We start from the raw sequence: 15,293 nt of genomic DNA on the forward strand, positions 1-15,293 counted from the left end.
GCAAAGATGGATTGGAATTAGGGTCATTAACTAGAACAGAAAGATTTTTTTTATGTTAAATGTCTCTAGAAAATCCAGTTCACCAATGGAAGATGTTTTTTGAATAATTTTGGCAGCTGAAAAATTGAAAGTAAACATTATTAATTCCAACATTATTAATCAAGCAGTTAAAAAATTCTCATCTCAAGACACCAAAAGGCACATTCTTGTTTTAGGAGATTATAAAAATTCTGTTCTCATTCCCTTCTTTCCATCAATTAGCTATAAAGTTGCACATATTTTGCAGAAAACTTTCGGGTTGTTTATGAGTATGGAACTCGGATTTGTATTGATTGGAGACAATCAATACAAATCCGAGTTCCATACTCAAGAACCCCATTCCGGATATGAATTCCTGGGGTATTACAGGATTCCTTGCCAGTGTGGCTTAATTTACATTGGCCAAACTAAGAGAGCCTTAAAATTTCGTGTCAAGGAACATGAGGCATATGTTAGAAAAAAGGAAACACAGAAGTCTTCTATTGCCCAACATTGTTGGTCCGAAAATCACACTTTCAATTTTTCTGCTGCCAAAATTATTCAAAAAACTTCTTCCATTGGTGAACTGGATTTTCTAGAGGCATTTCACATTCAAAATAATCTTTCTGTTCTAGTTAATGACCCTAATTGCAATCCATCTTTGCCTTCAGCCTTTAAAGAAATTCTGTTTTAGTTCTGGTTTCATCAACAGATGGCATCAGTGGCTTATCTCTTGTCCAGGCTTTCTTTTATCCTATCTAATCATGATATCTTATCTCGTTCATTTGCACTTTTGCAGCTGAGGATGATGGTTCAGTAAAACCATTGAAACTAGTCCTGTGAAAATTTGAAAATATAATGCTGATTTTTGTTGTTTGACTTCTAAACAGTGTACATTGTTTTAAACTTCCTGACAACTGGTAAGGAGCAGAGCCATTTTTCAGGGTAGTCAATGACAGACATTGATTGGAGAAATGAGACTTACCATATATTTAGTAATACTGTATATTCTTTATAATACAAAATGGTATAGATTTTGACTCATGAAAAAGAAGATAAAAAGATGCTTATAGAAACTATTTTTAAAAAGATCCAGAAAATGCTACTCCCTGTCAGAATGATGACAGATATGAATCCCTCGGTAGGGTGTATCATCTTGGATACTAAAATATGTTATGTATGCTGTCCAATAAACTGTTGAGGAGCGTTTGGAGCATATTATCTAACTTATCACTAAATGCAATACAAAGCTCCTGCACAATTTGAGGATGATGAGCTCTTAGTGTTATGTATCTACCGAGAACATCCCAGACATGTTTTATGGGATTTAGGTTCAGTGAATATGCTAGCCATTCCATACATTTAACTCCTTTCCTTTAGAGGGTCTCAGACACTTCAAATATCCTGTGTGGGTGTGCAGTGTCATTCGTGAATGGAAAGTCTAGACCAGTGGTTCTACTTCTTTGCTCATAGCATTTCTTTCACCACTGCAAGAAAATCATCACCCCCCCTTCACAAACTCAAAAATTTCATATACATTTATTTCGATTTAAATTATTTTGTAATTTTTTTTTTATAATTAAATAACAAAAAGGTATAGAAAATGTCGATAAATATCGAAACTTGAATAAAAGTAGTTTTTTATATTAATAAACTAAGTATTTAACATCAGAATAAAAGGCTGACAGTATTGCCCCCTATAAGTATGATAGTCTCTCCTGTTTGAAAAGCCCTAGACTAGATTCACTGTACCATTGTGAAGATAAGACATGACCCAGGAGACTCTTGATACAGCCCCACTGAGATGTAATGATACCTACAGCAAAGATATGAAGTGGTGTTCTAAAATTGGACATAATGACCCCTTCCCCACACAATTCTCCACCATAAGAATCATCTTCAAGAAGATTCTGTTGCACACCAGTTAGCGTGGAAATAGGAGAGGACTGGTATCATTAGCTCAATATCCATATCTTTTAAGTAAATAAATTTTGAAATTTCACGGCATTATACTGACCTCAGGTAATATGAAGGGCATTCATTAAAGCGTTCACAATACAGTACAAAGTCCGAAATCCAGACTCGTCAGATTTGGAATTCTTCCGGATATTAAATCATCAGTTTAAATCTAGTAAGATGTCGTGAAGAAATTATAAAATTAAAAATATGAAATCATGATTTATGAAATATTGAAGTATTTATGATCTAAAGGATATCAAAATTTACAAAAAAAAAAAAAAAAAAAAAAAAAAAGCTTAATATTTATTTGTTTACCTTATTAAACATTTTTTTGGATGTAATTTGTTTAAGTTGCTCCATTTCTTGTGCTAATACTTTCTCTTTAATTCTGTAAACAGACATAATCTCTTGTTTAGTTACATTGTTTAACTTGTAACTGCTGTTTCGAGAATTCCAACTAACTTGTCAATCAAAATTTTCTCTTTTTCAGTAACTTCTCTGTCACTTTCTTCACTATCGGTAACGGTATTTTCTGGATTTAGAATCATACTACAGATTTCGCCATTCATTAATTGATTGATGATTGAGAAGCATTGTCAACACAATGAAAAACTTCTTTTATATCATCTACATTTATTACTGCTTCTCCACATTTCTTTACAAAATCCGTTATTTGGAAAATTTCACTTTTGTTTTGCGATATTTGAAAACCTTTAAAATTAGCAGCTATCAGCTTCAAATTTAGCTATCCTTCACTATACATATTTGGGGTTCTAGGGAAAAAACCCACAGGAAAAAAGCCCACAGGAATAATGCTCACATATAAATACTTAAATAATAAATAAATGCTTACAGGAAAAAAGCCCGCACAGAAATATGCCCACATAAAAATACTCACATGGAAAAATGCACACTTAGAAATATGCTCACACGGAATAAGCTCACATAAATATATGCTCACATGGAAATAAGCCCACTGATAAATAAAATATGTAGAAATATCCTTACATTAATCAATCAATAATTAATTGATTTAAACATGGCACACCTACTTTAATTTTTTAAAGAAAAATTATTTGATCATTTGAAAAAATTATTGGACAAATGCTCATATTAACCGTTTCAGAGGCGGTATATAAAAGAATGAAAACTATAGTAAAATTTTGCATGTACTGTAATATTTTATACCACTGCCCCTTGTACAACATTTTTCCCCCTTGTAACTGCCAATAGTTTATTTTTGTTTTTTATTTACTCTATTTTTGCATACTTTAGATCTGTATGTATAGAAATTGATGTTTGAATGTAGTTATTTAAGTTTGGAGCCAAAAAAGTTCTAGAAGACCACAGTTTGCAATCGAAGTGTGGAATCACTATGAAGCAGCCTTTGAAAAATCTCCTAAAACAACAAATTATTACGAAAGCTTTCATAAGGTACTAAATTCATTATTTAATTGTAGCCATCGTAGTATGTGGTTTTTGTTTGACAGACTGAAAAAAGATTTAGCCTGTCAACGTTTATTACTAGCTGTTGTAAATACAAGGTGTACTGAAGTAAAAAAAAGAAATATGAAAACTTACGTTTGGTAATCACGAATCATGTAAGAAACTATGATGAAATCGGTGATAGAATTAGATATTTATGTATATTAGCTAATATTCAGTAAGTTTGTTGAGACATTAGGTATTTTTGAAGCAGGAGATGTGAAAAATGAGCAAAGCCTTCGTCGGGAATCGAACCACGGACCTCTGGAATAAGCGCCAAGCGTGCAAACCACCACACCACGAAGGCATGCTAGGAAGGCAGAAGAAATATCTTATATATCCCCCCCTCTTTTACAGTGTGACTGGTATTTTTAGAGGACCCAATCGCCAAATCCTGGGCGTGGAAAATCATCATCTACGACCCTTTTAGCAGCGCCGGATCTTTGATATTTCTGATGTGGGGCAAAAGCTAAAACTGCCGCCCTCACCTATCATCCTTTAAGTTTCTGTAATAAGTTTTAATTTCTTTAATAAATACAGAAAAAGATAGGGTTTGAGGTAAAAACCTAAGCTCCATTTTATACTAAATTCTTTACATGCTTTTTTTTTTTTTTTTTTTTTGTTGTTGTTGTTGTTGTTGTTGTTGTTATAAAGGAAAAATACGTACCAAAGTTTAATTAGAAAATCGTCCCTTCCTAGGAGAATTGCCATCCTGGTGAGCTTACTTTCGGATTCAGTCCTAATCCAAGCTTTAATCCTGAGTGCTTCTAACTCTTTAGCTCTCGCCACCATATGTTTTTCTGCTCTAGGAGGTATGAGCATCTCCTAAGCTTCTTACTATTGCGTATTATTGAATACTGCTTAAATCAAGTTAAGTTAGATTATATGAATATGGCAAAGACAGGAGGGCTATCTGCTTAACTGGTGCTTTTGTGGAGGAACTTTTTAAAGGAAACTGGCTCGTATTCACGTTACACATGAGGAAATCCGCAAAAACAAACCATGCAGCCAGCCCGTTCGACTCGGTTTGAACCCAGGCAAGGTCAAACTACCAGTATTCAGCGGTCTTAATCACTTGGCCACTACTGAGGACATTTGTCTGATTATTTACTATGTGTTTCGAGGCACTGCAGGGAAAAAGGGGAATGCCCCGTGGAAAAAACTGTAAGGGAAACTAGTTCATATCTATGTTACACAAGAGGAAAATCATGGAAATGCTCATAGGGCCAGCACGGTATCCGGACATAATCCCGACAAGCCAGAATCCCGACAGATGGAATCCTGACAAGCCAAAATCCCGACAAACCAAAATCCCGACAAGCCAAAATCCCGACAGGGTCGAAATCCCAATTGTCCAATATCCCGACAGGGTCAAAATACCGACACGGGCGAAATCCCAATAAGGCCTAATGACACCTTAACATATTTCCACAGCTGCAACTAGTGTATGCTTTGATGACTAGCAAATCTGAAGAAAATTACAAAAGATTATTCCAAGATTTAATTGATTTCGCTGAAGAAAATAATATTGAACTGAGACCATCTAGAATCATTAGTGATCTGGAAAAGGCAGCTATAAATGCTCCGCACACTCAAAATGCTGTCGAGGATTGGCATAGAAGATGGGACACCTTAATTGGACGTGCCCATGTTGGCGTTTATAACATCATAGAAGGATTTCAAAAAGAACAGGAGCATGTGGAATACCAAGTTGAATGCATTCTTCGTGGAGAACAACAAAAACGTAAAAAGATAGATGATGACAGGGAAAGGAGAATTATGACTGTTGTGGACGATCGTGATAATCGACCTGTGATGGAATATCTTCATGCTATCGCTCACAATGTGTCACTGTAAATATGTCGTTTGCATGTGTAAGTGATGTTTTCTTTTTCTTAATAAAAAGAATTTTATAAATCTTCATTTCAAATTTTAACGGTCATTTCAATTTGTTAAAAATTATTTTAAGTATTGACATAACTTTTATGATTTTTTGATTTAAACTTTTAATTAGTAATATGTAATAGTTAAAAATTGTATTTTATTAAGCTAAATTGAGTGTTTGTATTTAGATATTAACTTGTCGGGATTTTGGACAGTCAGGATTTCGATTCTGTCAGGATTCTGACCCCGTTGGGATTTCGACCGTGTCGGGATTTCGGCCCTGTCGGGGTTTTGGAAGTCGGGATTCCGACTGTCGGGATTCTTACTTGTCGGGATTATGACCCAGACCCAGCCAGCACATTCACATATACTTTGTAGAGTCATTAGGATATTTTTGGAAGCAAGAGAAATGAAAAATGTGCAACGCCTTCGCCGGGAATCGAACCACAGACCTCTGAAATACAAGCCCAGCGTGCAAACCACCATGCCACGAAGGCATGCCAAGTAGGTGGAAGAAATGCCTTATATAAGCCCCCTTTTAAAGGGCGACTGGTGTTTTAGCGGGCCCAATTGCCAAATCATGGGTGTGGTGAATCATCATACAACACCCTTTTAGTTTGGGCGCCGCTGTAGCGACATTAATTGGAAGAAGGAAAGATAAAAAATGAGCAACGCCTTCACTGGGAATCGAACTGCGGACTTCTGGAATACGCGGCCAGCATGCAGACCACCACACCAAGAAGGCGGGAGAAATACCTTATAACTTGACCTTCGGACCGAACTACTAGTGTTCATCGGCTTTTATTGCTCAGCCACTAATGGGGCCATTTCATACAAAATCTGGGCTATTGCCGAAAGGAAATATTCTGAAAAGATTATACAGAATACGGGCTATTATTAGAGTATTCGTGCTTCCTGTCTTGTTTTTCATACTTCATATTTCATAAGTAATTTTAAGTTCTTACCTGCCTTAACGCTATTAAAATATCATGGAATTAGTAGTGAACATTAAAATTTTACTCTGTAAGCCTTTCGTTCTTCAAATAAGTGCATGGAATCATCATAATTTGATCCGCGGTTTGATTTTCGGTTGCCAGAATCGTGATATTTGATAAATGCTCCTGGCTCACCGATGATTGTAGATATTTTTTAATAATGTTTAAATTTGCTGAAACGTTGATCTGAACATGTTGAAGTGTTCGTGATTCATCTTCTCAAACAGTTCATCAGCTTGCCTTTTGTGCTTTGGAATTCTTTCTTTGTCAGAATAGACTCAACTGCAATTTTTTCGGCTACTGTTTTAGACTCTTGTATCAATTATATTTAATAGGATTTTTATCTCATTTTTTATAAATCCTCAGTTTTAGTTATTTCTTTCGTTAACTACACAAAATGCGGAAGAGGAATTCCTTTTGAATTTCTGTATTTACTCGATTGAATTCTGTCAAAATATTAGTTAAAATTTTTAGATTCATAATAAATTCAAAATTTTTCACAGCATGTACCAGATGCCCTACTTCGTGCTTTGATTCCGCATCAAGAGAAATATCTTTAATTTCTTTTAATTATTTTATATTTCCGGTAAATTCATTAGAAGGACTTTCACAGCCACATATTTTGCCGACCATTTCGTCTAGCTGTTTCCTTTTAAGTTGTATTTTGTACATTTTTTTCATAATATACCATCGAGTAGAGCATCTGATAAAAAGGCAAAGTATTTTCTCAGTAATTCCAAACAGATTAACTGCTTCCGGGCACGAAGAAGCAGAATGCATGCCGACAAGATACGAGGAGTGAGCCAAACATGCCACAAAATCCTCCAGCTTATTCAATTCTGTAATCCTAGCTTGTACTGTTTTAGAAATGCCAGCCATATTAGACCCGTTGTTGTAAGACTGACACCGACATTGTCCAATATCTAAACCATCAAGTGTCAATTAAGACACTAATTTTCTACAATGCTTTCAGAAATACATGCTCGTATCTTTCCACCAACTTCTGTGAAATAAATTAAATTTTCCTTTATCTCAAACACATCACCACACGTTTTTACATATTGAATTACTTGGTTCATTTTTATTCATATGAGACATATATGGAGTGCAATCAAGCATTATTGTGTAGTACAGTCAAAAGTCGTTAATTCAGACACCCATAATCCAGAATGATCTATAATCCGGACCTCAAAGCTACAAACTTTCTGCGCATGCATCGCGTTCACGCACAGGCGTTTACGAGAGCGCGTAAGACCCTTACGGCTGTGAATATGTTTGTGCGCATGCGCGTTTAAATTGTAACGGAGTTATACGCTAAGCTAAAGTTATCTAAGTCAGTTAATGTTGCCGATTGCGTTGTTCCTTAATCTTCGAATTGGAACCGGCTTATTTTTTTTTGCAGACTGTTAGAGCAATTTTATAAAAGTAAGCTTGAACTTTCTATTATGTCAAATAGAATTTCCGATATATATTTACTACAAAGCGAAAGCATGTTTTGAAATCCGAAATCTGTTTATCAATTTCACGCTGCTCTGCGGCGGAGGGGGGGGGGGGCAGAAACGTCATTATTAGATTATGATAGATTAGAAAGATTATGTCAAATAGAATTTCCGATATATATTTACTAATATGTAATTTGTATCTACAAAGCGAAAGTATGTTTTCAGATCCGAAATCTGTTTATCAATTTCACGCGGCGGATTGGAAGTTGATCTGTCAGCACTATCCTTATCTTCAGGGAAGATGTTTTTATTTTATTTGGTTTATAATTCCATACTAAGTGTAGTATTTCATTCTGTCTTTGATATGATTTAAATCAAGTTCCTCGTCATTATAATTCGCTTCCGATAGTGAAGAAAGTGACCCAGAGGTTATTGAAAACGAAAACATTTCGATTGACAAATTAGTCGGTATTCTCAACACAGCAATTATAGGACTTGAACAGCGGAACTTTGTAACTAAACAAGAAATTATGTCTGTTTAATAGAATTAAAGAGAAAGTATTATCACATGAAACGAAGCAACTTACATTGAAGGAAATGTTTAATAAAGTAAACAAATAAATATTAAGCTTTTTCTTTTTGTAAATTTTGATACCCTTTAGATCATAATTGTTCTTTATTTCATAAATTACGGTTTCATATTTTTAATTTTGTAATTTCTGCATGCCATCTTACCAGATTTAAACTGATTATCTATAATCCGGAATCGCCGAAGTCCCGACGAGTCCGGATTAACGACTTTTGACTGTATTTGGCTTTTTTAATATCATTTAAAATGCTACTTCAGACTGTTTTGCCTTTAATTTAATAACTTCATTTGGAATTGTCTTTGATAAATATGATTCCTTTCCCTTTGTTAGGTGCTTTGACTGGTACTTAAGAGTTGAGTTATGTTTGGCAAGCGAAGAAATTAAATTCAGAAATTCTTTTCGCTAGGTCGAGGACACTGTGTGAATAGGCTATAGGCTATTTGAGATTTCATCAGACTCAAGAAAAAAACGACAGTTTGTTGAAAGATACACTACCGCATCCATGACTATATAGAATTTCTCTCCATTTTCTTTCTCTGTGTGAATGAGTCGCTCAGTGTCGTGGTCGATGCCTTGGCACGATTTCATTTGTTGTACTTAAAAAACTTCATTTGTTTCATTGTTACTTCATTTGTTGTACTTGTTGTTTTCCACTTAATCATGCACCTTTGTGGATTCCAAACGTTTCGTGCTCAGTTAATCTTGCTAAAACTTTTTTCCAATTAATGAATCCTGTATTATGGTGTAGTGGCAGCACCATGTTTCTGATAAATCTTGCAGGGTGTACAAAAAAATTGTATTCTTATCTTTAGAATATGTAAACCAAGATCTTCTAAGCTTTTCATTATTTACAAATGTTTTGTATTACATGTCAAATGTCTGCCATCGCGTTTAATGGGACTAAGGTTTGCGCTTTCTGGATGTTTACCGGCTAATAATACTGATTGACTGCTTAATAAAGACTGTTGGTGATCGTTCAATTTTTTTCTATGACCAGCCAACTGCATGGGTCGAACAAATCAAAAATTTTTAGTTTTTCGACTTTCTGCTGCCCACCCTCATCTAAATGAAGAGATCTTTATATCATGGTTTCATGTCCTCCAGCTGTTCGTTGGATGTCGATGAAGAATGTTGTTCTTTCAAATGCTAACTTGTAGATTGTTTGTGGACGATATATGCAGTCATGTTTTATCTTGCAAATTGCAAGAACTATTAATACCGTCTAGAATCTCAGCATAATCGGAATTGCGGCAGGGTCTGACGGTTTACTTCTTCCGTGAAGTTATTTTTTCATCTTAGCTGAAATTTGTTTCCTCTGTTTGGCCTTATCTTTGGCTTATTTTCTATATTCCACTTTTCTCCCCCTCGGCACGCAGATGTTTTCTTTTAATCTAAATGAAATACACTTTGAATTGTCTTAATAAGAATAACTAAGAATTGACAATACATTGAATACACTCAACAGTCTTAAATAAATGGTCGCGTCTCGCTAAATATAGTGCGCAGCTATTAAAAGCAAGCATATCTATTAAAAAAAAAGAGTACAGAAGAGGTCTGAAAACTAAAAAAAAAATAATAAATAAATAAAATAATAATCCAAAATGCGCTCCATTGTTCGGAGTCAAACCAAAGGTGAGCCTAAGTTGCCTACTGGCTGCAAAAAAATCTAAAATGCCTTGCTTCATCTTGAAGACAAAATGACGGTGTCTTGTATATACTCGACGAATATTAATTTGAATTATTTCATTTCTACAGGATGGCCCAATGTTAATTTTTTGGGTTGGCTATTAGAAAATAGTTACAAAATGCTTCTCCATTTCCCAGCAGACATTGCTATGGAAACCAGGCAAATTCTTCAACAAGCTATCGTTCTATTTCTCATTTGAATACATGCCGGCAGGACAGGAAACGATAGAGGGACTCCAGACGTTACTAATAGGGTAAGTCTGATTCTATCAGTGACGCCTGGAGTCCCCCTACTGGCCTCTTTAAACTTGGCCTTAAAACTATTCACATTGTACTAAAATTAGAGAGCTCTTTTAGCGAACAACATACCAAATACGATCCAGCGTTATATTTGAATTTTCCGCCCGCAAAAGTTGTCGCCCGGGGCAAGAACCTCAGCTTGCCCCCCGCTAGATCCGGGACTGCCTTTTAGTTTGGACACCACTGTAGAGACATTATTTATTTTGGAAGCAGAAGATGTGAAAAATGAGCAAAGCCTTTGCCAGAAATCGAACCACGAATCTCTGGAATACGTGCCCAGCGTGCAGACCACCACACCACAAAGGCATGCTAAGAAGGCAGGAGAAATACCTTATAAGTTTATGTGAAATATATATGATTTATATATAACAAGGTATTTTACGTGATTTAAATAAAGTATTTATTTCTGTTAACAATTAAAATTGTCATAGTTTTTCGTTGTACATTCTGTTTCACTTTTCTTCCTTCCTCCTCTCTTTTCCTAATTAAAAATGGCCCAGTTGTTAATCTTATATAGCAAATAAACCTGCACATAAGTTATACAGTTTTTGATATGTATACCATAGATGTTTTGGTAATTTAAATAATTTTTCTTTCAAAAATTCAAGTAGGTGTACAATGTTCAAATCAATTAATTATTGATTAGTTAATGTAAGAATATGTCTACATATTTTATTTATCAGTGGGCTTATTTTTATGTGAGCATATATCTATGCGAGCTTTTTTCTGTGTGAGCATTTTTCCATTTGACCTTTTTTCTATATGGGCATATTTCTGTGTGGGCCTTTTTTCCTGTGAGCATTTTTCAGGTCACCCATATTTGGTTATGCATCATAAGCTCGGCGACTAACGACAAAATGTTCCAATTAATTTTATCTTGCTTCTATCTCGCACTTAGACAATTGTGCCTGAATTGTATTAGTTTAGTCATTTATTATACTTATGTCTATTTTTTGCACATGCTTAAGTCTTATCAGAGTTCTTAATAAATTCCCATGTATACTTAAGCCTTGTTGATGGCCGGCGCTAGATATCTTAAGGGCCATTCCCACTGGGGTTTATCTGAGCAAACGGAGACAACTGACGTAGCTGACCCATTTCCAAAACTAGTTTCTTCCCATACGGCAGCAAGTTGATATATCTGAACTGCACTCATAGCAGAGATAGTCAATACAGGGAGCTGACTCCATTAGCTGAGATAAACCCCAGTGGGAAGTCTCTGTGGGTCCTTAATTCAGTGACACCATGTCAAAGAACGTCTATGTAATGAAGGAAAGGTTCCATAGATGTAATGTAAACCAGTTTGCTATTATGCCGCCAGAAAGCGGAGGAAAAATTCGCCAAGGGACGGCAACGGCGATGGAATCACTTACTGTTCTAGTACGGTGACGGAAACTGGCATCGATAATTTCCCTCTCTGCGACGTGTAGAGGAAATTGAGGAACACGTGTTAAGAAGAAACGTCTTTAGCAAACTGTTTCTTTGACTTTTCGCAATAATTTTAACTTGGATTTTCGTACTACTTTTTTTTTTTTTCCTGCTCAAAATAACTAATACATTAATTAATTTACTTGCACGAAAAACTTTTTTTCTTTTTCTTTAAATTGAAAAGAAATTTTAAACAGTATTCATTTTATGATCTCTTGATAACGTAACCTTCAAACTTCAAGCTTTTGCTCTTTAGCGACAGATATTTCGCATGTGTGCAGCTGTTTCCCTCTACATTGGAACAGAGCCACTCTTGTTGTGGATAAGTATACCTTCTTAACAATACATATTCCTTGTCCGTGCGGCCATACGAGCCGTGGCACTTGTTCTGGGTTTATGTGAATAACAAATCAGTTATTCTTAATAGCCCTAAATGTAAACTTTGTGTCTATGAGTATCATCAACAAAATCTATTTTTAGCATATGGAAAGAAATTTTTGGTAAATTTTTCCTCGTCAAGATTTTTTAGCGCATTTAACTTAAATCTGTAATCATCGCCTAGCATAATGTTACCATACTCCTTTATTATTCAATTACTAACATAAAAAAATTGTTTAGGCATCCTACATGAGTCATTACTCAGGTTGTCATGTTTTGATAAACATGCGGTGAAAGTATAATAAATAATGACTTGCTGGGTTCTTGTCAGATCAACCATGTATCTATGTGGAATGTTTTGGTTTGAGATGTGTGCCGAAAAGCAGATACGCAGCAACAGGTCCAAATTACTGATCATACATATTTATGCTAAAATGTTTGTTTCTTCAATAACAAGGTATTTTATTTTGTGTTGAAGAGATATTAAGAATTGGTACTCTCCAGATGTTTTATTATGCATGGAGGAAAGAATCAAATGTGCATGCGTAAAACCCAGGAGAAAAACTTTGTTGGTAGTTTTGAGGCCTGGATTTTAGATCATTCCAGATAATGGACGTCCGGATTTCAGACTTATGAATTTCAGACTTTATTATGAATAATATGCACAGTTCAAATTTCATTAAAATGTGAATTTGAGATGATTACAACACATGCAGACAAAAGATAGAATTGTTTGAAAAAAAAGATTATTATAATGTCCAAGTTGTCATAAGGCAAAATTGTTTTAAACATAAAACACAAAAAGTAGTAAATCTAAAAGAAAAATTATTTACCTTTTTATAACTCAGCATTACCAGACAGTCAGGTTTATTACTGTGGCCAGAGCTTATCCCTGGTTGAAAAAAGTCCATCATTAATTTCAAAAAAATATTTCTGTTCTTAGTAATCGTCAAGCAATGTTCTTTTTGGCAAATTTAGTAAAGTAAAATGCATGTTATTCTTCATGACTTAGCTATTTTTCAACATAGGAACTGAGGCTTCTGAGACATATCTTTCAGGTTTGTCCTAGTTTATTATACTTTTTCCATCAAAACCCATGCCAGTATAGATTGGACACATGAATAAGGATTGAAAAGTATCAGTTTTGTTAATGTTATATGCAAGAAGAACAATGATCTGTATTCTATTTTCTGTTATCTGATAGAAAAATCCACTTGAAATTCAGATAAATAAATTATCTTCAGGTGTTCAGTGTCCAGAAATCTTTCTAAGATGACCTAGTACTTCAGTTTGACTGCAGAAGTCACTTCTGGGTGACTAAAGCCAGAAAAGAGATTTTGATGAACAAGATGTAATAAAATTGGTGCTAAAATGGAAAAAGTGTCTTTGCAGTCTTGATTCTTAAGTTGAAAAATAGCAAAAGCATGTAGTTTCACTGTGTATGTGCTTTATCGGGTTATTAAACAATTGGTTAATTTTGGATGTTCAAGTTGTAAATTGAATACGAATTCATTTACAACCAAGTTGGTATTTCAGAAGAAACATTTTTATTACAGTATCTATGTGTATAAAAAGTATATTAGCTTTTTTTTAATGATAACTGTCTTGTAAAATAATTTAGAATTGTTGCTTTCCTTATGAATTCTTCTTTAATAGAATTATATTCACTTTTTAATATAGATATAATTATGAGTTCAGCTTGGATCATTTTATCCTTTTTGGCTATTGCAATTCAATGCAGAAAATTGTCACCTAATCAGAATTGCCTGTGTTACAGAGATGCGTGCTGTGTACCACAAGCAACAAGCAGTTCAAGACAGTCGTTTAGTAGTGATTTTCAAAGTCTTCAACAGCCTTTGATGAGAGAGCCTGTTCCACATTACAGAACATTTTATCAGCAATAAAATTCTGTCTAGTCATTATATTAATAAAATATATATTTTTATACAAAGACCATTTTTCAAAGTACCTGAAAGTATTCTTTATTGTCTGTATTGTAATAATTTGTTAAAAAAATAAATTAATTTGTTTTTAGTTGGAATGTAGATAAAATTTGTTTTATAATTTTTTTAAATGTGTATAATACAAAAATAAATTTATGACTTTGAATGTATTTAGAATATTGAATGTTACAAAACCTTAGATGATTAGTTATCACCACCTACATATAAACTCCAAAAATATAAATTGAAATGCTGTGCAACAGAACTATCCCATAAAATGTCATAGCTTCTGAAAAAAAATCAGATACATGAATGACATCTTTCATCAGATCCAAATAAAATTTTCAGAACATGATCTTAAGCACATTAAAAAAATAAATAAATAAATAAATAGATGGGGGGGAAAAGTAAAAATTATTTAATCAAGGGGAAGACTAAAAGGGCAAAGCCTTAATGTAATTAATATTAAAATGAAAGTAGAATTGGAAGGTCAGAAAGTACTGCTGGAAGTTAGTTATGTAAATGGCAAAGTCATTATTGCACTTTGCAATAATTGACTCTGCTGGGATTCGAACAATTTATTATATTTGAAGCATGCAGTAATTTGATATTGCAGTCTGGGATGTAATTCAACTCAGAAACATGGGATCGTAAGAGAATTTTAATGTAGATGCTTGTGTTTCTCTCTCAAGAAAGGTTTTTTTTTTTAATTTTTATTTCTTATTTCACAACAAACCCTCTGGAAAAAGTCCATTCAAATTTGTAAAAATTTATTTGTATGTTTTCCTCAAGTAAAAAAATGGTAGTGGAATTGATTTTGGGGTAAGGTGAGAATATGGTGGTAATCATATGTATCGTCAAATTTTGTGTAATAAAAAAATTTGTGGTGATTTGGGGATATGTGGTGTGCGAAAATCGAAAGTGAAGATGATGGTTCCATTGTTTAGATTGTGGTGAGTAATTATTTTGGTTTGTTGAAAAAATGTTTAGTGTTAAATCCTGTTTATTAGTGTTGTGTATTGAGGTGTTCTTACTTGATAATTTGAGTTGAAGTTTGGTTGAATTTGAGTTGAGTGTGTTCTTTTATTTTTGTGCTCATTTTGTTCTAATTGTCAATTCGAGGTTGTTGTATTCTTCTTTGAATTAAGATGAGCCTGAAGTCGCTGAAGTCGTTAAAAAAAGACG

At 34.2% G+C, this 15,293-nt stretch overlaps 1 protein-coding gene across 2 annotated transcripts in view; it reads left to right on the forward strand.

Moving 5' to 3' along the window:
- Positions 1-14,278, forward strand: part of LOC118189993 (transmembrane 7 superfamily member 3-like) — a 128,546-nt gene extending 114,268 nt beyond the window's left edge. The window contains exon 10 of one of the 2 annotated variants that reach the window (XM_085808887.1): positions 13,846-14,278. In XM_085808887.1, the coding sequence (XP_085665013.1) occupies positions 13,846-14,069 (224 nt within the window). In that variant the 3' untranslated portion in view covers positions 14,070-14,278. The remainder of the gene's footprint in view (positions 1-13,845) is intronic. The other variant, XM_085808888.1, reaches the window with a different exon arrangement.
- The last annotated feature ends 1,015 nt before the right edge of the window (positions 14,279-15,293 follow it).

The sequence above is a fragment of the Stegodyphus dumicola genome, chromosome X2, assembly GCF_044657685.1.
Source record: "Stegodyphus dumicola isolate Sdum_Otavi_A_Nest chromosome X2, ASM4465768v1".
Classification (NCBI taxonomy): Eukaryota; Metazoa; Arthropoda; class Arachnida; order Araneae; family Eresidae; genus Stegodyphus; species Stegodyphus dumicola.